The sequence below is a fragment of the Passer domesticus genome, chromosome 22 (genome assembly GCF_036417665.1).
Source record: "Passer domesticus isolate bPasDom1 chromosome 22, bPasDom1.hap1, whole genome shotgun sequence".
Lineage (NCBI taxonomy): Eukaryota > Metazoa > Chordata > Aves > Passeriformes > Passeridae > Passer > Passer domesticus.
Genome location: NC_087495.1, coordinates 3,245,768 through 3,269,190, shown reverse-complemented (window position 1 = coordinate 3,269,190; position 23,423 = coordinate 3,245,768). Strand labels below are relative to the sequence as shown.

The following is a 23,423-nucleotide window of genomic DNA, read 5'->3' as shown; positions in this document are numbered from 1 at the left end:
AAAAGAGGAGAGGAAAAAACCCAGTCAAAAACCCAGCCACAGGTTTGGTTTACTGGAGGCAATGGCCTGTACATGGTGCAGAATTAAGATTATTGTTAATTCACAGTTTTGTCCCCAGTGTGACATATCTTCCTGCAGCCACTACTAGTTCATGTGTGACATTCCATTTATGGCTTTATTTACAAATACACAGAATGAAATCTTCCATGTCAGGTTATCAACGTAACATCAGCTGCTTTTGTACATTGTACAGACCAACCACCCCAACATGCACCATTCCTACTACTACAATAAACAATTTAATTCTTTTTGCAGTAATCAGTTTCAGTAAAATACATAAGCAATTTTGAATGCTTGACTTTAGAACAACTTATTCAATATATCTCTTTGAGCTGCCTCTCAAACAAAATCTTTCAGAGAGTATTAATTTTACGCTACAATAACAGCATTTATTTTCACAAACACTGCCACAGTTTTATAATATCTGTTTCAGTTACTGGCAGGTAAAAGGTTGGTGTTTACCTGGGAAAGCTTCAGGGGTATGGTCTCAAGCTGAATGTCACACTCCAGCCGTGGAGTATGCCGGGATCTTAAAGGCTCCTTAGAACAATTTCTCTTGAGAAGAGCAGAAGTGCAGACAGGCTCCATGATGTAATTATGATCACGACTTTCCATACTTCTATCCATTGCTTCCTGGGGGTTACAAGCAAATTACTCTCTAAGAAGCAAGTGTGCAATAATCATTAGAATGCACTGGATTCATGCACTAGAATGTACTTTATAAGCAGGCCAGTCCATTGGAAAAAACTTCTTGGGCATGTTCTCTCTTCAAAAGTAAAACAAGGTATTTCACAGCACAGCCTTTGTGGGGTGCACATGTATCCTATCAGTAAAGCATGAAACTGTAGACTTCTTTCGTTCTTAAAAGACCAGATCCAATAAATTCTACATCAATCAGATCTGTGGTGCAGAAAGGAGACTAACAACAACCTCTCTTTCCTATGCAAAACCTCTTTCATGTACCTGTAGCTGACCAGGAGGCAGGTCACCCAGTAAAGTGCAACTGGTATCCCAATAAACACTGAAATCAGCAACATCCATCTGTTTTTTCCGCATAAGCTTCTCCACCTGCAGCAGAAGAAGCAAAGTCAAGATCATACACCACGTGCCATGCAGTTTTTAGTTCTACATACCCAATAAAAAACATGAAATGCACAGAGTCAATTCATTACAATCATCCAAAATATTTTTAAATGCCCTATTTTTTTTGCAGCATCCCATCCAAGCTGCTCTTGTACACACAAGTTGCACTTACTGGTTCAAACACTGCATTTTGCATTGAGACATTTTTGATGCAGATGCCAAATGCAAACGGCTGCGAGGGATTTGTGACACCATCCTCAAACCTCAAATGCACATCCTGGATTTTTAACTGGACAGAAAAAAAACATTACAAGAGATATACTATTTACATCATTATAGCAAACAGTAGTATTTTCACTAATGCTGGAACGATTTCATATTTAATTTCTGCAATTTTCCAACAAATTTCTACTAGATATTTACCCTAATAAAAACCCTATTCCTCATTTCTGATTTGTACTCCCTGCTTCTACCTTCTCCCCAGATACCAGCAGTCCCTGCCCTTTTCCCCATACACGAGCCACTTTCACAACACACTGTACTTTTTTTTTTGCTATCCTACAATTATTCTCTATTTTAAAGGCAAATGTGTAACTGCCAACCACTCAAAAGCAAAGACTTACTTCAATGTTTTCTACAATTCTTGTGACTACAGATGCAGTAACTGAGTACCAGTAAGACTCCCCTTTCTGTTGCTGTTCTTTCTGAAAGAGGAAACAGGGATAAGCATTACTAAGCACTGTAACACCTGGTAAGGAGACAATATACTTTGTTACACTGTTAACAGGGAGAAAGAAAAACTAAACAAGTTAACTTGAGATATTTACGTATCTCTGACATATGTGGGACATATGATATAATGGTGAGGGGTGGTAGGACAGAAACTGAACTATGTCAGCACGTGGAAATCAAATTCCAACTCCATTCCCTGTGCATTTGCTGTCTCTTGTTAGGAGACTTAAATACAATCCATCCACCACAGGGGTTTCTTCATCATGAAACACAAGTGTGACTCACCTTCCATTTTTCTTCAAGTGCCAGCAGAAGGGCTTTCTTGTGTTCTCTTTCTTGCAACTTTTCCCTTTCCTCATCAAACTCTTCTCTTTTTTCTGGTGCTCCAATTAAGTGCAGTTTTGAGACAGATATCACCCATGGATCCACATGTGGACGATAAAAAGGGATCTGTAGTGTTATTTTCCCAATGAAACCTGAATAAACAAACCAGAAACACTATCAGATTCCTGTGAAAGCTTACTTTATCAACCTTGAAAATCCCCAAAGAAAAAGTGGTATAAGAAACAAACAATCTAAAACAGAAATAACCTAAAAATCAGGCTACCTCATTTGTTCAAGCCTCTGACTCACAGGTCCTCTAAAACATGCAATACTTCCTGCTTAGAAAATATCTGTCCTGCACACACAAGCAAAATACAAACCTGCCTTTACTTCAAATGGTAATTCCAGCTCCTTTAAGGCATCTTTTTTTAGTGGCAAGTTTTCCAATTCAACAGCACCTATACAAAGAAGAATAAGACAAGTCTGCTAAACAAAACTATGTTAAAGAAAGCCAACTTGAACACTGTAAGCCTAAAACAACTGGCATTGGTTGTTTAAAAAATTAAATGGGATTTAATAAGCCAACCTATCACTTCAGGTTGTGTTAAGATCACAATGGTTATTTAATACACTTGTTAATTTTCCAATGTCATGTGCTCAAGCTATTTCATTATATCATCCAGAAGCAATCTTCTGTGGGGCTTTAGAACCGAACTTTGTTATAGCCACAGACAAAACCTCTCCCTATTGTCTTTTCAAAAGAAATACTTATTTTCTTAGTATTGTGAAAAGCACACACCGAAGAGCCTTGGAGTATTACAAAACATTCTCAGCAGAAGCAGCAGATATCAGCAGCAAAGGGTGAACAGAAATCATTGATTTGAGGGCTCTGTACAAAGTACAAAACTCGTGGATGCAGCATGACACAAACCAGAGTACAGGGGAGCACCTATGAGCACTAAAAGGTAAGAGGCTGCAGACACTTCCTGCCACGCTCCCTCAACAGGAAAGTTGAGGGAACAGTATCAGGAAAAAATTATATAAATTCAACATGCTAAGGTAGCTGAGCATACATTTGAAAATTTTGTGTAAATTGGTTTAAGAGTGTTGATAAAGAGCAAAGAACATAAGATCATTTACTGTTCATTATAAAGTTCCAGTACCAAACTCTGTATTAAAAGGGTTTATATAGTCATTAAACACAATATTAAGTGATTATTTCTAGTCCATCTTCCAGTTACCACAAAAAAACCCCACTTTTCTAAATCACAATGTGAAAACAGTAGAGAAGATACCACAAAGCCACCCTCACCCTTTAGAAGTGCCACTGAAAGTTGGTCTGTGTTCAGGTTATTGACATATTTGCCCAGGTAGGTGTTGAGGACCCAGGCTACCAATCCTTCCAACATGACTGTCCTAGAAGGAGAAAACTAATGCTTTTCTGTCATTTTTTGGATTTCTCTTCCATAATTAGTCCCAGTCTGAAAGAAAAAAAGAAGAAAATTATTGTCTGAAATATACACTCAGCAGAGCTGACATCACTGTCACTTCAATTCTTACTGAAATCTATCTAAAGAGAAGCAAAAGCACTAAGGCTGATTTCTACCTTAAAAAAGCTTTATCCTATGCCCTTCAAGTGTGAAATCAGCTTCACAGAGAAATTTGCACATAAAGTTCATCTTTCCATCCTTTTTCTAACCAAAACAATACTTTTTGGTGCAATTATCAACACAGAGAATCTACAATCCTCCTCCAGAAAAGGAAAGGACAAAACTCCACGTTGATCTGAAGTTTGCACTGGCCTCCTTGACCTCTGCTGCCAACATTGTCACCATGCTGGGCTAGGCAGCCTGCTCTGAAGCAACAGCCTGAAGCCTCCCATGATTTTGTACAATTCTTACATGACATCTGTGAAGCAACTCACCCTACTCACACCCCTTTTTGGGAGAGCATGTGTGTGGGAAGTAACCAGATACAAGCCCCAAAAATAGCCCACCAACACTTACTGCAACAGGTTTTCAAAGTGGCAGCAGAGATTATTGCACTGAAGAGGGAAAAAGCTGCATTAGAGAAGCACCACTGGTCACAGTCCAGAACATTTCCCTTCACTCTTCTCCAGTCACTTCTGTTTCACTTCTGTGGTAATCAGGGTATTAAAATCCCAAAGTCCCTGTTCAACCTTTTAACCACTGAATTACAAAACTACTCATAGCTCCTGCAAGGGCGGGGTGAAGCCTGGTACAGTAAGGAAAAAAGCATGCAGGCCATCCCTTGAGATTAGGATGGAATAAATGTCTTGATTTTGTGTTTAAAAAACTCTCCCAATCCCATATACCTGCCTAAACCACTGGATTCTACAAAGCAGAAAAAGCAAGATACATCCTTTATTTACAGCTGTCAACAGAAGGAAACAACGGCTTCAAGAGTCACATTTTAAATTTTACATTAAGATTTAGACTTTTCTCATTATGAGATTTGCTTGATTTTAGGCAGCCCCATTTAAAGTTTTATTTGTTTCTTAAAAAGGCAGTGAAAATACTTAACTAATAGTCAAATTAAATAACCAGAATTAAGCGAGCAATGAAAGGTTTTTTCTAAAGGCTGAAAGTGAAACTGTGCTGTCCTGAAGAATGAAACAGAAAACAGCACAGGCAAATTCGATTCAACTCAATCACATGACTTCAAATAAAATGTGTTTTACCAGTTTTCCCTTTGTAAAATTTTTCAACAATTTTCAAAAACAATACTATTGTTCCACATAATAAAGACTAAGCATTTGTGCTCTTGGGCCACCAGCTTACATTATAGGTTTTTATTCTAATAAAAGTGACATAAAACTCAAGATCAAAAAGTATATACTGTCATCTTTGTTACACTGCCATTAAAAAAATAGTCAGTAAAAGAAGGAATCTACAGGTGTTTGGAACCAAAGCAGAGGAAAGACCTTGAGGAAACATTTAAGCACAGCAGAGATCAGCATCCCAGTGACTCTGGTGCACAAACCCTGCCTGAAGTCACCCTAAGAGCTGTACATGAAGTACATCACATCCTTAACGTAAATTCATGGGACATAACTAACCATGTACAAATCTTTCAAATGTTTTAAGGCTTTTGTATTTTTAATTCTCCAATACACTGCTGTGCCCTGGAAAGAAAAATAAGGCATTTCTCTTCTGTGACAATGCTTTCATTTCCTTCACGCACACAGCACAAGAACTGTCAGGGTGAGAAGCACAGCCCAAAGCAGGCCCTGGCTCAAAGCGAAAGAAGGATGCATTTTCCGCAGGGGGGACAGAGCAGGCGCTGAGCGCCGGGGCCAGGGCAGGTGTGAGGGCAGCGCCCGAGGGGCGGGGGGCTCTGCCAGCGCCCCGACACCCAAAACCTGAGGGAACAAGCCTCCGGGCCAGCGCCGCGGACACGGGGCACGGGCAGCAGAAAATGCGGGCTCGCCCGGCGTGCCGGGGAGGAAGCGAAAGGTCACCTTGCCCGGCGCAGCGGGACGGAGCCCGCGGGAGCCCCGCGCAGCGTGAGGCGCAGGAGGGCCCGCGCCAGGCGGGGAGGCCCTGAGGGACCCCCGGGCCCCACCGCCGGGCTGAGACCCCCGCGCCCCGCGGGGACCGCGACGGACCGGGACAGAGCGGGACGGACCCGGACAGAGCCGGACGCACCGCGGGCGCCCCTCGCCCACCCTCCGCGGGACGGGGCGGGGCGCCGCGAGGGGCGTGCGGCAGGGAGGGGCCCCTCAGGCCGGAGGCGAGGAGCGGCGGCTGACGCAGAAGGGAAAGGCAGCGGGGCCGGGGGTACACCCAGTGGCCCCCGTACCCCCTCGGGGCACCCCGGGAGCGCCCCGGGAGCCCCGCACTCACCTGCGCTGCGGGCGGGGGGCGGCGGGCGCGCGCCGGGCGGTCGCGGGGGTGCGCCCGAGTGCGGGAGCGCCGAGCGATCGATGGGGCGGCGGCACCGCCCCCTGCAGGCGGGGCACGGTAACGCCCCTGGGGCGGGCCCGGACCCGGGCTCCGCGCCGCCCTCACGGAAATGGGTTCAAACAGGGCGGGATTGGGGCTGGAACGCCCTCACGGAAATGGGCTCGGACAGGGCGGGATTGGGGCTGGAACGCCCTCACGGAAATGGGCTCGAACAGGGCGGGATTGGGGCTGGAACGCCCTCACGGAAATGGGTTCAAACAGGGCGGGATTGGGGCTGGAACGCCCTCACGGAAATGGGCTCGAACAGGGCGGGATTGGGGAGGAAGAACGCCCTCACAGAAATGGGCTCGAGCAGGGCGGGATTGGGGAGGAACGCCCTCACGGAAATGGGCTCGAGCAGGGCGGGATTGGCCCTGGAACGCCCTCACGGAAATGGGCTCGGACAGGGTGGAATTGGGGAGGAACGCTGAGCCCTCATGGAAATGGGCTCTAACAGGGCGGGATTGGGGCTCGAACGCGGGGCTCTCACGGAAATGGGTTTAAACAGGGCGGGACTGGGGAGGAAGAACGCCCTCACGGAAATGGGTTTAAAGAGGGCGGGTTTGGGGCCGGAACGCAGAGCCCTCAGGGAAATGGACTCGAACAGGGCGAGATTGGGGCTGGAACGCAGAGCCCTCACAGAAATAGGTTTAAAGAGGGCGGGTTTGGGGAGGAACGCAGAGCCCTCACGGAAATGGGCTCAAACAGGGCGGTTTTGGGGCCGGAACGCGCCCGAGGCCTCGCGGCGCCCTGGGCCAGCCGGGCTGAAGAGAAGCAGCGGCCGAAACCCCGCAGGCAGAGCTCCCCCAGGCAGAACCCTCGCAGGTAGATCCCTCCTCGGGCAGAGCCCCACGGGCTGCAGGAGCAGCGGCTCCTCGGTACCAACCTCACAGGGAGCGCTTGGCTGCCATGGGTAGCCTGTGCGGTGAGAGAGCCACACTGGAAATCCGAATTTTGTTTAATAAAGAGGTCAGGAAACTCGAGAATACATGTATTTATAAGAAAGATATGTTTGTCTTTTGGGGTTTGTTTTTTGCTCTTTGTTTTTGCCTTTTTTTTTTTATACGCAAATGCAAGCTCATTTTTCCTACTTCAATATAAAACTTGGATTTTCTCTCTGTGACAGCTCCTTAATATGAAAACTCAGTAAATTAACTATTGTAACAGGATCCTCCTTTTTAATATTTTTAAACGTCTTTAAAAATCTTCCTTTGCTGCTTCACTGTGGCCCCAGTAGTGGGAGCTGACAGAGAAAAAATTGGCTGACAGAAATATTACAGAGCAAGAGGTTCAGAGAGCTGTGAAAAATTAGGTTCTTGCCTAAATCCTTCAGTTCTGTAGTAGTTTCAGTGTGCCCATTTTCAAAGTCTTTCCTGAAAAATACTTTCAAGTATAAGTTTAATACAGATTTGCAAAATGCTTCAAATGCTTCTTCATAGTAGAACTACTGACCTGTTTGTCAGTTCCAGAAAGAATTACAGCTTATATAATACCAGAGCTTTTGTGGAAGTTTAAAATTTGTATTTTTTGAATCTGAATACTCCTTTGTAGCAATGTTATTCCAAAAGATCCTTTTAGGTCTCAGGCCTCAGAAATAACCACTGTGTCTTTCTTGAGATAGGTTAGGGCAGTTCAGTGATCACATAGTCCAGCAGGGTTTTTATGGCATAAGACAAGAATTATGTGTCACTGTGTGACTTCACTCCCACGGGATTGCAGATTCTGGTTGAACACAGCCACCACAATTGACAGTTAAGTCACAAATGTAAAATATAATTATGGGAAGTGGGTTCCTAAATATTGGCTTGCAAACCACTTCATTCAAGGAGAACCTCCACTAATTTTCTGTAAGAGGTGGTTGGAGCTCCAGCGTCATCAAGCAGTGAAGGAGAACAGGATTTTCAGGTTCTGGGGTTTGAGTAAATTCCATTTATTACAGATGATGCTCTGCCATCTGAGGGCAATGAGCTATCTGGCAAAGATAATCACAGGGAACTGCTCTAATAGTCACTGAACACAGGGAAAATATTTTGCATTTATGGTTTACCTCAAAATAGAGGTCAGGATCAATGGGGGAAACATGTTACCTCAGCCAGGACACAAAGGTGACAAACTCTAAGGTTGTCAACAAAAGGAACTTACTCCTACTCCAAGATAACAACAGTTCACTCTAGGTTTTCCCTTCTAAAACAAAATCAGCTATGTACAGACAATGAAATGCTGTTGTTTAAACATAACAGTTATAATTTTAGTTGTAAAAAAAAGTTTGTGTAAAAGATTTCACTTCCTAATACCCTATATGTACTTGAGAAATTTGGTCTGATAATAAGAAAAAACAAACTGTAATAATAAAAGAAATATCCAGGAGGATGAGGGAAAGGGTGACAGCTAAGATAGGGGATAGGAAACTGAATGCAATAGCTTTAAAATTTAAATCGAACAGATGATTCCTGAGCATTGAATAACTCCAGTCCCTTGAGAAGTGCTGCTCACGGCCATGCTCTTGACACGTGGCAGACCTTGAATAGAAATCATCATCACAAGAAGTCTCAGGAGAAAACAGCATGAAGTTTGAAAAATATTCTTTTTCAAGTCTGATAAAGGTCCTCTTAGGGAATCAGAGAAAGAGAGGAGTTGGCCATTCAATTTTAAAAAGCTTCAGTGATTTTTATTTTAAACTGCAAAGCGACAGAAGATGCTAAAAACCTCGAAAGCAGCAGTGTCTATATTCATCTGAAATTTCAAATCTGTAAGAAAGCTACATGTACCAGAATGTTTGTTTTAGAAGACAAGAGGTTGTTTGATTATCAGTCCATCAGTATATGATCTGTCATTTCCTTTAACTGGTTTTCATCCCAGCATCTTGAATGCCCAGAGGAACCTTATTTTCTTCTGGAAGTGAGTCCTGAAGTAAATTGTCCTCATTTTCCACTGCGATGTGAATTTCAGTTTCTTTGTTCAAGGCATTTTCTTCTTTGGAAAGGAGGGTTTCTCCCCCTGTGGGGGAACACCAGGGAGTGTGCCCATAATCCCTGCTCGCTGAGCTCATCTGCTCGGGGCACTGCGAGCTGCAGTCTGGTCTGCAAAATTTCACAATGCACGTCACATTCACCTGCGTTCCCCCGTTACCAGAATGTTCTGTCAAATAAACACAAAACAGAAGAATGAAACCAGAACAGGGGAGTCTTTATCCAGCTCTTTGACTTACAGTTAAAATACACAATTTAGTCAAGCTGGTTGAGTTGGTTCTGTCACATTTTGGTACCATAAAATCTATGTATCTCCCCAGAAATAAAAAGGCGACCAAAATTAATGCACAGACCTGGATTGCAAACAATTCCTTGCCCGTCTGTTGTCATTTCAAATGCTTTTGACAATGTTCTTTTGTAACTGCTTCCTTTGGCTTCTACTCCCACTCACAGGTAAGTGCCAACCACCCGCTCCCCTAGCCCCTAAATACTTGTTTGTCCACTGAGAAAACTCTTTACTGTCTCAGGATGGCAACTTAAAACAATCATTTTTTTATTTTCAAAAGTTACTAAATTTTCTCTCTGCTGAACAGGACTCAGATGTTTTATCCTGCCATTTAAATTCTGCTAAAAAGACTCATAACTGATAAATTTCAAGAGGTTCTGGATCATTCAGAATCACTACTACCTGAACTCGCAGAGCTGTGTCCATCTCCACTCAGGAATTTAGAACCTTCAGGAGGTGAATGTTGCAGCTGAAACTCTCCTGAGTTTTTATTTTCATAATTCTTCTTACTTGTTACACTGATGGTTGGAGATCCAGTTGGATTCAGGATACTGCTGGACCCAGAAGTTTCCAAGAGGTGCTGGTGTTCCTGTTCAGAACTCCTGGAGTTCTGCAATTCTGTATCTCTGACTTTTTTGTCACACTGTTTTTCTGGAGGGGGAAAACTCTGGAACATTTGCAGAGAAATGAAAAATGTTAATATTAAAAATAAAATAAGCAACCCACTAGCAAAGAACTGGTCAGTATTTTGGCAGCTAAAGACACCACTGATGATTGGAACCAGAGGAGCTTTAATGTCCCTTCTAATTCAAGCCATTCTATAATTATTTTCATTTGCATAGTGATGGGTGCAAGTAAAATCCATAACAGATGATTAAGGGTTTAACAAAAGGAACTCATCTCCTGAAGGCACCCACAGCCCTACTCTGATTACTTAGGGGCCAAAGGCTGTTAAATTTAGTTTTCAAAACCCCACCTGGGTTTTACTGCTGTTTTTAGCCTCACACAAAGAGAGGGTGGGACATTATATGGGATATATAAGGTACATCTTACACCCCAGCTTGGGGACCAAACCACCCTGCTCTCACTCCAGTTTTCTTGCTGCTCTGCAGTTTTCTTCTACTTGTAATTAGGTGAGAGTTTATGATTTCTGTATAACTTTTAAAGAAATGGAGGAGATGGAAAGAGAGGACACTCACCAAATCTGCTTCTGTAGCTGCTGCAGAGTACACCAGGGCTGCCATGAGCAAAGACAGTTTATTAGCCCCCAAACCTGTCCCATTTGCAACAGCTGCACCCTAAGCTAGGCTGTGATCCCTGCTCCTGGAATAAACTTAAAATGTACGTTTATTACACACAGTTTGGACACATTGAAACCTGTATTGTGTTAATTTTGTGACCCAAATTTAGCCAGGAAGCAAAGGGAAGCTTCAGCATTAATTAATAATTTTTCTTGTATAGTGTCAGTGAGAAAAGGTATTGATGACAATAAATCAGATTCATGTCTGTATAATTATAACACTTGAAATTGTCTAATCTTTAAATGATGAAGTACCAAATATTTAACAAGATTCAGCAGAAGCACAGCTGTTGCACAGTTGCCCAACTCCAAGGCTGTTGTGTATTTAGACAATAACCTAAAATCTGAGGAACAAGACAGATCAGAAGAAAGCTGGAATCTTCTAAGACACCAATTTCAGTCAACCACCAGGCTCAGGTTAATGTGAAATTAGGTGACACTACACAGTTTTTACAGATCTGCTTGTTTTCACCTCATGACTCTTACCTTTTTTTTTGGAGACTAAGCAATACCCCAAAATAGCAATTATCAGGACCAATAAGAATGGCCCTGCTACTGCTCCTGAAAATAAATAAAAATAAGAAATTATTTAGCAGCTAGATCTAACAAAGGATCGTATTACAAAAAGGTAGTCTTGTAGTTTCTGTGCATAGCTACAAAAGCTAAATTTACAAGTATTGTGTATGCCTGATATTCACATTTGATGCCTCAATTGTCAGACACCAAGGTCTCATTTCAGTCACCATCACTTCATAAAGCTAAATTCTCCTCTCCTGAAAAGTAAGGACAGACTTTTGGCCTCAGTCACAAAAGGTATTTCTCCAGGCAAGCAAGAGTTTGTCACATACAAGGCCAGGTAGCTGAAAATGCTCCTAAACATCTCTGCCTCCTGGATGGGCTGTGAACAGGAGAGAGCACATCCACACCTAGGAATGCTGTCAGGACCTTCTGTCTCAGCAAAGGCTGACAGAAGATTCACAGACTTCTCACCAGGCCAGGTTTGCCTCAGTCCAGAATTTAAGATACGACCTTTTCTACCAGCTATAGCAGCCATTACCAGGAAATGCCTTGTATAATCTAGTTTGGGGTTTCTTAGAAATATTTCCAGTTTACAAGGATCATAAAATACACAAGTGGTAAAAATGCAGTGTCACATTGAATTAATTGAGCTCCTCTGAGGTTCTGTTTGGGTACAGGCGACTGGTTTTGGAAAGACTCTGAGAACTAAATATAAACTTAGTTCCTGAGCAGACAGAAGTGACTTTAAATGAATTAAAGCTCACCAGTGATGTGGGACAGGTCAGGTACAGAGTTTAACACAACAGGTTGAGTTATTATTTCAGGTTTGTGGAAAGCTGAGCTCTGGGTCAGAAGTAGGTTCCAATTAGTGTGAGACAGAACTGTGGCTGTTCCTGAGTCACTGCAAACAGTGTCATTCCTGCTGTTCCCAGGGACAGCCACTGATTTACAGCTGCAGGAGACAAAAAGAGAAGTTAGGAACAGCAGAAAGCTCTGCACAGTTAAGGCTGCTGTTGGACAGAACTCTGGCTCACATGGTATGGGGTATGCAGCTGGTGTTGTAGGATTCCTCAGGGGAAAACGTGCCAGGAGGACAAGGTTTACATTCTGTGTCTGTGCTGTCTGTCCCTTTAAACAAAGAGGAAAACTCCAGTTACTTATCTGGTGAGAAACAGGAATGAATAATCCAGGTCTGCAAGAGACCCTAGTAGAGATAGAAGCAGTGCAAAAAATGCAGTCTCTAACTCTCACAGAAGACATTCACTTGATGCACCCAACCCAAAGAGAAGATTAACCAGCTGTAAGTGTGGTGCCATTAAAGGTTCAAATGTGGTGCTGCAAAGCTGAGCTTTTCACCAAACTGTTGAGTTCTGCATCTTCTCAAAATGATTCCTAAATATTTTTAAATGTTTCGTGTTTTGAATATTTTAAAATTATTTATCATTTTAAGATGGATGTATTATCAGGGTGATAGATTCCATCAATTAATAAAACCAGATCATTCTGCAGGACAGCATAGAGTCATCATTATTTACTGTACCCAAAATTGCACCTGAAGCCCTTTTTCAAGGACTTAAGGAGTGATTAAGTGGTCTTGGATCTCAGTCACTTGTACAGAATAAATCACCCAGAAGAGCAAAATGCAGATTAAGTTGGATTGGAAACTTTATGATACATGACAGTAAGAAATTGCAACATGTTGTCACTTTGGATATAGCTCTGGAGAATACTGTTACTCTGCTTAGTGCCCACTTGCTGAGGATGTAAAAATAAACCCTAAAAGGAATGCACAACCATAGGGAATTAGGCCAGAGTAAATGTGCAGTAAGCAGAATCAAAATCAGATTACCTCTTCTGGAAACCCGGTAACCTTTGCCGCATTTTTTGTGTGTTCTACACACCTCACAGTGCTCGTCCAGCTTGGAAACACAGTACTTGTGGGGTGGGCAGCTGCAGATTCTGTCCTGGAACCTCGTGCACGTTTGGTTCTGTACAAGCCCTGGTTTTAAAACAAAAATAAAGCAAGATGTCTTTGACAGCATTTAAAATCACAGCCTGCGATGCTTCGAGTGAACATGAGGTGATGTTCACATACAAGTTTTGGGCTTGTTTAGCACCATAAACCAAATGTCTTATATGCCCCAATATCTACATTTTCAGAAGAGTTTTCTCTCTCTAGGCAAGGAGAAATTTGCACATTTCAACTCTGTGCCTGCAGTTGTGTTATGTTGTGTCATAACTCCAAACATGGCCATTTGTGTTCACCACTGCCATACCTGGGGGCCACACTGAGATGTTCAGTCTGTGGAGATTTTACTGCCGATATTTTCATATTGTAATTAACCAGCTCTGTAAGATTATCTATTTAGATGAGACCAAAGGTCCTTTCAACTTACACTGTATCCTTAAAACTTACTTCTCAGTGAATCAAGTAGATAATGTTCTACACCAATTTCCATTAGAAGTGATGGAGAACAGCATGACCAAGTTCATTAACGCAGGTGATCTATTAGCCCAAAGTACAGGTGTTGGTACAGTGTTCTACCTTAGGTACTGTTAAGCTGCTTCAGGGAACAGAACCAGTGTGCTCTCACTGACTGCTAAACCCACGTTATTTTGCAAAATAAACCCATGTTTGCTGTTGTCACTTCAGCAGACAAAATGAGAAATGACAGGATGCTGGAAATGTAATTATCCATTTACCCGTGTCCAAGTCAGGTCTTAAGGTCTCTTGATGGGATGTTATAAGCAGGAGCTTATTCTACTGATGGCATTTGGAATATTTTAGTGATGTAGTGATGCCTTAGTTTTTAATAATATAAGATTGGTATCTCATTTTTAGGACTCCCTGCAAGACTTTTCCTTGATTCCTATCCCGAAATTTTACACATTCCAAAAGCATGAGGATGATACAAGCGATTGACAAAATCTCCTGTGTTTCTTAGGAGAAAAGGCAAGGTTAACCTAAGCCCAGTCTTTGAGCAAGCCTGTTAACTAATCCAAGCCTACCTTTCCTGCAGGGTGGTGAGCAGGCAAAGCACTGTGGAGAGTGATTCCAGATGGCTGTGTAGGTTTTAGGTCTGCAGGGGCTGCACTTGGTGTCCATGGTGTGACTGCAGCTCCCTGTTCTATACTGACCTATAAAAAGAAAAATACCCCAAATCAAAACAGAGAAAACATCTCACTGGAAAAGCTCACTAGGAATTAAGTCTCATTCTGAGCTGCAGAATCCTTTCCCTTCACTGACATTATCATACACCATACATTGATAGAGGACTGCATGTCTCTACAGGGAAAGGCTGATTTATGTCTATCCATGTTTGACCCCTTTTCCTACATTCAGTTCAGTGGATTCCAGACACATTCTACTACAAACAAATTCTATGTATCCCATTGACCCTTCCCCCTGGCTCCAGCCCTGTGCCCTGAGCCCATTCCTCCTGGTGCTCTTCCCCAGGCCCTGCCTTCCCTATATAACCCTGTCCCCTCTGACTATCGGGAGCTCTCTCCATTCCATTGAGAGGATGAGCTCTCTCTCCCCTGCATCAAGGGAGTGAGAGTCTCCTCATCCCTGGACCCCTTCACAGCAGAACCCTAATAAAGATTTACAGTAGATATTTTTGCCCCCGACGAGGGGGAGAGAATGATGCATCTGACTCCATCTTATCAGAAGGCTAATTAATTACTCTATTACACTATATTATTCTATACTATATTACATTACATCTAAACTGAACCTGCCAAGCACTCCACTGCACTGCACAGCATCTCCTGACACACCCACCTGGATCCAATGGGTCAGTGAATCAAAACACCCACACCCAAATCCAATTACCAATTCCCTTCAGGTAAACAATCTTCCACTACACATTCCACTTGTGAACACAGGAGCAGCAAATGAGATAAGAATTGTTTTTCCTTTCTCTGAGGTTCACAGAATGTGAAACCCAGAAATTTCTTTGGAAGTTGTGCCTTTGTGAAGAGAAATGTGGTGACAAAGATTCTCCGTGGAACCTCATACAGGGACTCTGTCCCTCCTTCTGTGTCACCCAAACAAACTCAGAGCTGAAGTCACTGGGGGAGAGTGCAGACGTGCCTGTGCCACCAGGACACCCTTTTAAGGATGCTTCTCCAGGAGGGTGGTGGCACTCTGACCAGCACCCGCTTCCCACCACGACAACTGGCATTCCAGACAAAGGCAAAAACTACCGCAGGTATTTCTCCAAAGCTTCTCACCACCAACAAGGTTTGTACTATTTCTCACATTTGGTACAGTGGTGGGAGCATGTAAATATGAGTTCCAACATTAATTTTGGAGGAAACACCTCGATTGCCATTTCCCTTTCATGTGAAAGGAAAAAAAAGATAAAAATCAATGTCTCATATCCTTTAAAAAATATCCTGGAAAACATACTCAGAGAGCAGGAAGAACACTGAAAAATTTTTAGAGCTGCTTGGAGAATCTGTTTTTTCAAAAGAAGATGCCCTGGAGGTGAGCCAAATTAATTATTTCCAAAGACTTTGTTTTTCCCTGTACTTATTAAAGCTTTACATTCTGCATCCTACATCCTGCTAAAGATCTAGGCTGATTCACTGAACACTACAAAACACAACTGAAAAGTTTTACTTATAGGTTATCGTCTTTCATCTGTCATGAACAAAAGAGGTTTGACAGATCTATCTAGATAATTTCAGTTAATTCAAGGAACTGCAGCTGTTTCAGCAAATACTGATTTCCTGTTTAAACTTCCGGATCTGACAGACACTCAGCATTTATGGAGACAAATTTTCTTTGCTCAGCATGTAATGAGAAAAACAAAAAGGCAGGTTTTTTTCTGTATCTAATATAATAATATTGTTGCAACAACTCTACAACCAAAATCTCTAAAGAACATTACTATCCCCCCAAAAAACCAATCCCAAAACCCACAGACAATGACTTTGGCTAACTACAGGTCACTTGTAATCACCCCTGAAGTGTAAGATGTGACAGCTCAAAGCAGACAGTGCCTGCAGTCCTGTCCCCAGTCTCACAGTGCTCTGCAGGGTCTGTTTTTGTGTAAAACACAAAAAACTCCCTTAATGAGCAATGACAGATTGACCTGTCCAATGGAAAGCCCCTTAGGTAAGTGATATTATCATAGCACAGAAACCAAGCTTTACTTCATGCCCTGTTTTACAATATATATTTTTATTAGTGGGCTAAGGTCTGTGTTGCCTAGTTTTTGTAATTCCTTTAGTGAGCTGCTGCTTCCCCTCCAATGTTGACTAAAATTACTTTAATTACTCAAATGAAAACCTCACACAGAACTGTACTTACACAAGCTCAGAGCTTACCTCCTGGTAAGTCCCAGCCCAGTTAACCTTGTAGGAGAATTCCAGTTCTGATGGACAATGTGTCTCTTTTGCAGGTGTTTTGCAGTCATAGTGTTCTGTTGTCTTTGTTGAGGAAGAATGCATTGCAACAGCAAAAATCTGATGCAATTTAGATGTATAAGTAATCAAAACACACTATGATCATCTGAAAACTGAGTGAATTTGGCTGTGTAAAGTAATAGTTTGAATTATAACCTACCTGGAGGGCACTGGCTGCAGCATTTATTAAGGTCTTCATCATAGAATTGAGTGCTGGGATTGCATTGTGCAAACTGTGGCGTGTAAGGTAATGAATGTTCCTAGGAGAAATCAAGGGGAAGTCATGAGTCACAAGTCTATTCTGATCCTGAATTAGAGACTCAAACGAGACAAATACCTAAAGAGCAGTGCAATGACAAACATCTTCCTTTCCAAGGCACCAGTGCAATGAAACAGCACCCAGCAGATGCCAAGGGGCTGCAGGGCAACGAGCTGCACGTGACTGTTCTGAGGTTCCTTTGTTTTCCAAAGATCCACCACCACAAACAAAGTGATTTCTCCAGGTTTTAGGCTCAAAGAGTGCAGTGGGGCTATGGGATTAGCATCACACCTGGTCACTACTGCATCCCCCAAACCAAAGGGCTGAGTGCTTTACCCTCAGCTGCCATGGCTCCAACAACGTCTGACAAACACCAGACAAACCTAAATTCCTACCTGTGGGTTTGTGGGAGAAACATTTACTGTAAAGTGGCTCAAAAACTTCAGTCAATCTTTCCAAAGAAAAGGGAAAAAGGCTTTTATCTTTCCAGATACTCTGTGATTCCTTCCTGAGCAAGAAAGGCCTTGATGTTTTCAAAATGAAGTCTCCAAAAACTGCACTGCTGCTTCTGAGAAGCAGCACCTTTGCAGGAGGTGCAGACAAATATGCAGGTTAAATGCATTAGAGACAATCATGAAATACAGGGTGCCTAATTTCAGCTCACACTGACCAGCACAGCTCAATTACTTCAATGAACAAGTGTCAAATTATTTGATGACTTACTGACTATTTTCAAAGGGAAAAATACACTCATTTAAACAAGGCTCCTGTTAGGTAGGACAAGCGTAGGAGTTTCCTGCTAGACCAAAAGGCACTGTTAAAAAAGGATGTGACACTGCTCAGCATTAAAGCATCACTGCACTCTGAAGAGGTTGCTCCATACATAATTTACACACATTTAGAGGAATCATTACTAAAATGAGAAATCAAAACAGGAACAAGATCTTGGCAGGCCAGTAATGAAAATATCCTTCCGCCTTACTGAAAAACATGTTGAATATCTATTGTGTCTTCACATTACTGGCAAAGGAGATTAATGTTTCCCACCCTCAGCAATTGCTTAAAGGGAATTTCACATTTTCTTATGCAGCTCATTGAAATATTCTACTTCTTATTTAGCTGTGATCAGAAACTGGATTTTGTCAACCTACTCAATGGTCAGTGTCAAAAAAAATCCTTTTCTGAGAACGTGAAGGCAGATAAAAGTCTAGACATCATATGATAGAAAGTGATAAATCATCCTGTTTGCAAACTTGAGCTGACACTAAAATTTGGTGAAGGAGAAAAGGGATCTGCTCTCATCAAAAATATGTTTCATTAAATTACTTTTTTATTAGAAGAGGAAAGATCACAAGTGAAGTCATCCTGTTTTTGTAGTCACTATGATCAACTTCATTAAAACAAGCAGTCGAGAGACTTTTCAAAACATAAGGCTTCATGCAAGAGCAGACATGGGGGGAAAAAAAGGAGAAATACAATAAACCACGTCACAAATGACCCTGCTGGTGAGGCTTCCTGGCAAAAAAAACAAAACAAAACAAAACAAAACAAAACAAAACAAGAAGTTCTTATCTCATGCTCTTCCCTGTCTGTTGTAAATCCTGCCCCGTGAGCTACAGACACAGGAAAACCTGTTGGTTGCTGGGTTCACACCTGTTTCTCTGAAGTTGTGCTTGGAAGGATCTCTCTGCTCTCTGATACAATCTCCCTGAAATTTTATCTGATGAGTTGTGGCTCTCAGTGACTTTCAATTGACATTTTCTTCCCAAATGCCTTCAAAGAACATTATGGAAAACTAAAAGGGAGTTGTGACTGGCTTAGACACAATTTACACACATGTGCTCAGCTTGGTTTGCCCTGGAAGGATTCAATTCATTTCATTTTCATTCAATTCATTTAGCAGACCCCAGTTTTGTAGCAATGTCACCAATCCTAAAGTGTGATTAGGCCATATAAGATTTCTGTCCCCAATCCAGATGCATTGGCTACTTTGGACTGAAAGCCTGATGAATAGGGGCCAGATTCTATTTCACAATCTTTGCATTTTGTTAGTGTTTGTATCTCTCACAAGTCCTTATTTTATCCTGTTTTTACTGGGATTCAATGTCCTACAAGCAGATTGTGTGAAGGGAAGCTAACCTGATGCTGCACATTTTGCACTACAGGCTCAGAACTTCTCAGTCTAGGTAGCAGTGCCTAAATCAGGCAGCCGATTTAATAGACATTTATAAGGACAAAATTAAGACTTTGCAAGACTTCATTTAATTTAACAGGTACAAGAAGAAATAAAATGCCTCATCTGTGTATCAGTAGAGGCACAAACATTCTTAAACACGAAATTTAGTCTAGCTCTATGCACATCAAATTAAGCAATGCATTTTGGCATAGAAATGGGTAAACGATGTTTGCCTTTGACTTCATAACCCACTAGGGAGATTTTTGCAATGCCTCTGCATTAAGCAATACCTAAGAAGCTGCATACACAAAGTCAGTGACTCCAGACTCTCTGGAGTTCCTGCATTGTTTGGGTCATTTTCCTGTTTGCACTACAGATATTACTAAACAGGTGAGTTAATTTGTTCCTGGAGAGAAGTGGGCTAATAGTAATCTCCACACCAACTGAAAGGACTTTGTGTGTAATTAAATTTAAGTGTCTTAAATAATAAAAATAAAACATGTTAATATAATGGACTAATCTATTAGAATCCATTCATATAACACTAATTTTCACTCAAGGCCATTTAAACAAAGATATTTAAGCATATTTTTTAATCCTAATTCACATGTCTACACTTCTATTGATCTCCTTTTCATATATTTGCCTTCAAAACTTGAGCTGTCAGTCAGAGAAGTCTGAAGAGGAACTAATTTGTGTACAATGCTCTTCATGTATGTGAAACCACAATGAAGTCACTGAGGTCTCTGTTGTAAAATCTGTTTCTATGGAAAGGACTTGAGATACAGAGACACTATTTGCTGAGCTACCAGACCTACTGGAGGCAGGAAAAAACCAGAATTCTGTCTAAAATATTTAAACTTCTCATTAAAAAAAACATTGTGTTGAAGAGCAGTTACCAGATAACAGCATTGCCCAAATCTGCTGGACTTGTATCAGGCTGTACCAACTTTACTCAAACTATGGAGTTTCTTTAAAGCTGCTGTGCTGCACTTCTCTCAAAGATCACAGTCCATTATGTGAATTATTTTCTCATCCTATATTGCACTTCTGTAAAGCAGGAGTCCTTGCACAGCCTCGCACCCACAGATTTACAGTTCAGCATCCCTCCTCCCTGAGGAAACAGTGTCTGTTTGCTTGCTGCCAGCAATTCTACTTCACTGCCACTCACCCCAGAACATGAAAACATCTTCCATTCCCTGGGGGATGCACAGAATATGGAAGCTGTTCACAACAGGCAAAAATTCTAATTCCAAATTTGCAGGAAGACATGGTATATTTTATTATATATGTACTTGGAGAAACATACCTATTTCACCAGTTCTGCTCTTTGAAAACTTCAGTCTATTCCTGAAAACCTTGGTGATTCAATTGTTCAAAATGGCAAAAATAATGTTCAGTTCCTGTGTCTAACACAGGGACTGAGGCTGGGAACTTTGAGAGACTTCAGATGAATGAGGAAAAACCCAAGAGGTAGTGTCACTCAAGAACTGTTGCTTCGCCTGTTTGCCTCCCTCAAAAATAAAGTAAATTTTCTTTAAAAATCACTGTTAAAAAATTTATATAACAGGCATGGGCTTTTTTCCAGCTCTGTGGCAGGTGTGGTACTACTGAAACTACTGTGTTTGTTTCTCTGACTTTACATATAAGCTTTTCTTTATTTTGTCACAGTGCAAAAAGTGATGCTGAAAGTTTCTGTCGTTATTTCCATCATTATGTTTCAGTCATATTTAGAGTCCCTTTAATTCCTTTTGAACCAAAGCCCCTTGCTCAGCAGGAAACATGACAAACTTTAATTCTAGTGATAAGTTCTGCTACAATTCTGAGACTGTCCCTTCTCTATCTGTTTTATCCTATCCACTGCAAGGTGTCCAGTAAATCAGATTCAAAACACTCTCACCTTAAAACCAGAGCTGAATGAAAAATTAGTGAGAAACAGTTCAAATAGATACTTTAATATATGATCAGCTCACTGTAGCACTCCATACTCCTTAAAAGACCTCTGTGTAATTCCAGGTTCAATACACATTCTGACATCCTCACCTGATTTCATTTCAATTTGTTTTATCCAGCCTAAATTCCTATGATTAAACAAACATATAAATAACATAAATATCCCATAAGAACACAGTGACCTGGACATCTCAGCAACATTTCCATATTTATCTTCACAATCCTGAACATTTTAAAACCAGGCAGAAAAGTGCTATCAATACACCAGTAAGAAAACACTCAGCTGAAGGCAAAGAGATCCCATGGAGCTCTTTGGCTGACAGAGTTACAAACCCCACTGCCAAGCTGTGCTGCAGAAACAGCAGCAGCTGCAGCACATCAGATCTTCACTGCAAATTAAAGGCTTTTCTATTTAAATGGGGAAGAGTTCTAGGGAGCCAATGGAGCACAACAAGTTCTTCCTGTGTAAACAGTGTAACACAGATATGGATTTACACTCTGCACTTGCCAGGGTGCTCACCACGGGTTTTACAAACATCCAAATAAGCCTGCAAAATCAACCTATTTCCGATGAAAATCCAGGAAAAATTATTAGTCATTCCTTTGGGAAGCCAAGAAGTAACAACAACACAGACAAAGGCTGAGCTTTGACGTTTTAAGAGCGGGACTTGAGCTTGCTGTGGAGATCACCATGAATCCAGCCCAAGCCCAGGGGCACAGAGGTGGCAAGGAACAGACAGGTGACAAGGGGCAGGAGACAAGGGATGGGTGAGAAGGGATAGACAGGAGACAAGGGGCAGGAAACAAGGGACACCTGACAAGGGACAGACAGGCGAGAAGGGGCAGAAGACAAGGGACAGGTGACAAGGGACACCTAACAAGGGGCAGGTGACAAGGGACACCTGACAAGGGACAGATGACAAGGGACAGGTGAGAAGGAGCAGGAGACAAGGGACAGGTGACAAGGAACAGACAGGCATCAAGGGGCAGGAGACAAGGGATAGGTGACATGGAACAGACAAGAGACAAGGGGCAGCAGACAAGGGACAGGTGACAAGGAACAAAGAGATGACAAGGGGCAGGAGACAAGGGACACCTCACAAGAAACAGACAAGCGACAAGGGGCAGGAGACAAGGGACAGACAGGCAACAAGAGGCAGCAGACAAGGGACAGGTGACAAGGGACAAACAGGTGAGAAGGAGCAGGAGACAAGGGGCAGGTAACAAGGAAAAGACAAGTGACAAGGGGCAGGAGACAAGGGACACCTGACAAGGGACAGGTGACAAGGGACAGGTGAGAGGGGGCAAGAGACAAGGGAAAGACAGGCAACAAGAAGCAGAAGACAAGGGACACCTGACAAGGGACAGGTGACAAGGGACAGACAGGCAACAAGGGGCAGGAGACAAGGGACAGGTGGCAAGGGACAGACAGGAGACAAGGGACAGGTGAGAAGGAACAGACAGGAGACAAGGGGCAGGAGACAAGGAACAGGTGACAAGTGGCAGGAAACAAGGGAGAGGTGACAAGGAACAAACAGGCGACAAGGGGCAGGAGACAAGGGATACCTGACAAGGGGCAGGAGACAAGGAACAGACAGGCAACAGGGGGCAGGAGACAAGGGACAGGTGAGAAGGAGCAGGAGACCAGGAACAGGTGACAAGGAACATACAGGCGACAAGGGGCAGGAGACAAGGGACACCTGACAAGGGACAGATGACAAGGGACAGACAGGCGACAAGGGACACCTGACAAGGGACAGATGACAAGGGACAGATGACAAGGGACAGACAGGCGACAAGGAACACCTGACAAGGGACAGACAGGCGACAAGGGGCGGGCAGGTGACAAACAGACCGCACACACGGCAGTGACACGCTGCCCGTCTCCGCGCCCTCCGCAGCCGCATCCCCGGGCGGTGCCGCCCGCGTCTCCCCACGGCGCTCCCGCTCCTGCCCGCCCGGCCCCGCTCACCCGCCCGGCCCCGGCGGGGACCAACATCGCGATCAACACCGGGAGGAGCCCGGGGATGAGCCCCGGGCCGGGCTCCCGGAGCAGCGCCCGGCGCGGCCCCATCGCCGCCGAGCGCGGCGCGGGCGGGTCCGGCCCCGCTGGCACCGCCCGCACTGCTGAGCTGCTCGCACGGGAACCCGGGCTCGGGTGGGGGCCCCGTCTGCCCCCTTCACACCACACCGCCCTGGATCGTCGTCACTTCGCCCCGCAGTACCGAGCTGCCTCTGCAGCGTTCCGGTGTTCATTAATACTCATTGATGGCAGTCACTCGTGTGTCGCACGCAGCTTTGCTGTAAATTCAGCCCTCTAGTTCACTAAGAGCTCCGTGAGCTTCAAATGGCTTTCTTGCAAAAATATTTCTTCTGAGACTG

General features: G+C 43.1%; 2 protein-coding genes across 9 annotated transcripts in view; both read right to left on the bottom strand.

Moving 5' to 3' along the window:
• Positions 1-6,212, bottom strand: part of VPS13D (vacuolar protein sorting 13 homolog D) — a 97,781-nt gene extending 91,569 nt beyond the window's left edge. For 4 of the 5 annotated variants that reach the window (XM_064397135.1, XM_064397138.1, XM_064397137.1 and 1 more), the window contains exons 1-8: positions 6,066-6,212; positions 3,512-3,680; positions 2,580-2,657; positions 2,161-2,351; positions 1,767-1,847; positions 1,316-1,432; positions 1,024-1,128; positions 523-693 (exon numbers count right to left, since the gene is read on the bottom strand). In XM_064397135.1, coding sequence (XP_064253205.1) covers positions 523-693; positions 1,024-1,128; positions 1,316-1,432; positions 1,767-1,847; positions 2,161-2,351; positions 2,580-2,657; positions 3,512-3,608 — 840 coding nt within the window. In that variant the 5' untranslated portion in view covers positions 3,609-3,680; positions 6,066-6,212. Of the gene's footprint in view, positions 1-522; positions 694-1,023; positions 1,129-1,315; positions 1,433-1,766; positions 1,848-2,160; positions 2,352-2,579; positions 2,658-3,511; positions 3,681-4,205; positions 4,222-6,065 lie in introns of those variants that run through there. The other variant, XM_064397136.1, reaches the window with a different exon arrangement.
• A 2,288-nt stretch (positions 6,213-8,500) lies between these two features.
• Positions 8,501-23,309, bottom strand: TNFRSF1B (TNF receptor superfamily member 1B). 4 transcript variants are annotated; one of them, XM_064397143.1, is made up of 10 exons: positions 23,014-23,309; positions 16,814-16,913; positions 14,248-14,376; positions 13,088-13,237; positions 12,273-12,366; positions 12,003-12,190; positions 11,206-11,280; positions 10,619-10,656; positions 9,822-10,086; positions 8,501-9,302 (listed from the first exon to the last, which is right to left on the bottom strand). In XM_064397143.1, exons 1-10 carry the CDS (start codon positions 23,113-23,115, stop codon positions 9,004-9,006), a joined length of 1,440 nt encoding a protein of 479 aa, XP_064253213.1. In that variant the 5' UTR covers positions 23,116-23,309; the 3' UTR covers positions 8,501-9,003. The 4 variants fall into 4 exon arrangements, with proteins under 4 accessions (XP_064253213.1, XP_064253216.1, XP_064253215.1 ...); XM_064397146.1 differs by lacking the exon at positions 16,814-16,913; XM_064397145.1 differs by lacking the exons at positions 16,814-16,913; positions 23,014-23,309 and adding an exon at positions 15,023-16,783.
• Positions 23,310-23,423: the final 114 nt, after the last annotated feature.

Coding starts and splice junctions, on each gene's coding strand:
- TNFRSF1B (XM_064397143.1), bottom strand. CDS start 23,115: ATGGGGCCGCGCCGGGCGCTGCTCCGGGAGCCCGGCCCGGGGCTCATC. Junction 14,377..16,813: donor CTGCAGCCAGTGCCCTCCAG/GTAGGTTATAAT, acceptor TTCTTTTTATAG/GTCAGTATAGAACAGGGAGC. Junction 10,087..10,618: donor CAGCTACAGAAGCAGATTTG/GTGAGTGTCCTC, acceptor CAAATGTTCCAG/AGTTTTCCCCCTCCAGAAAA.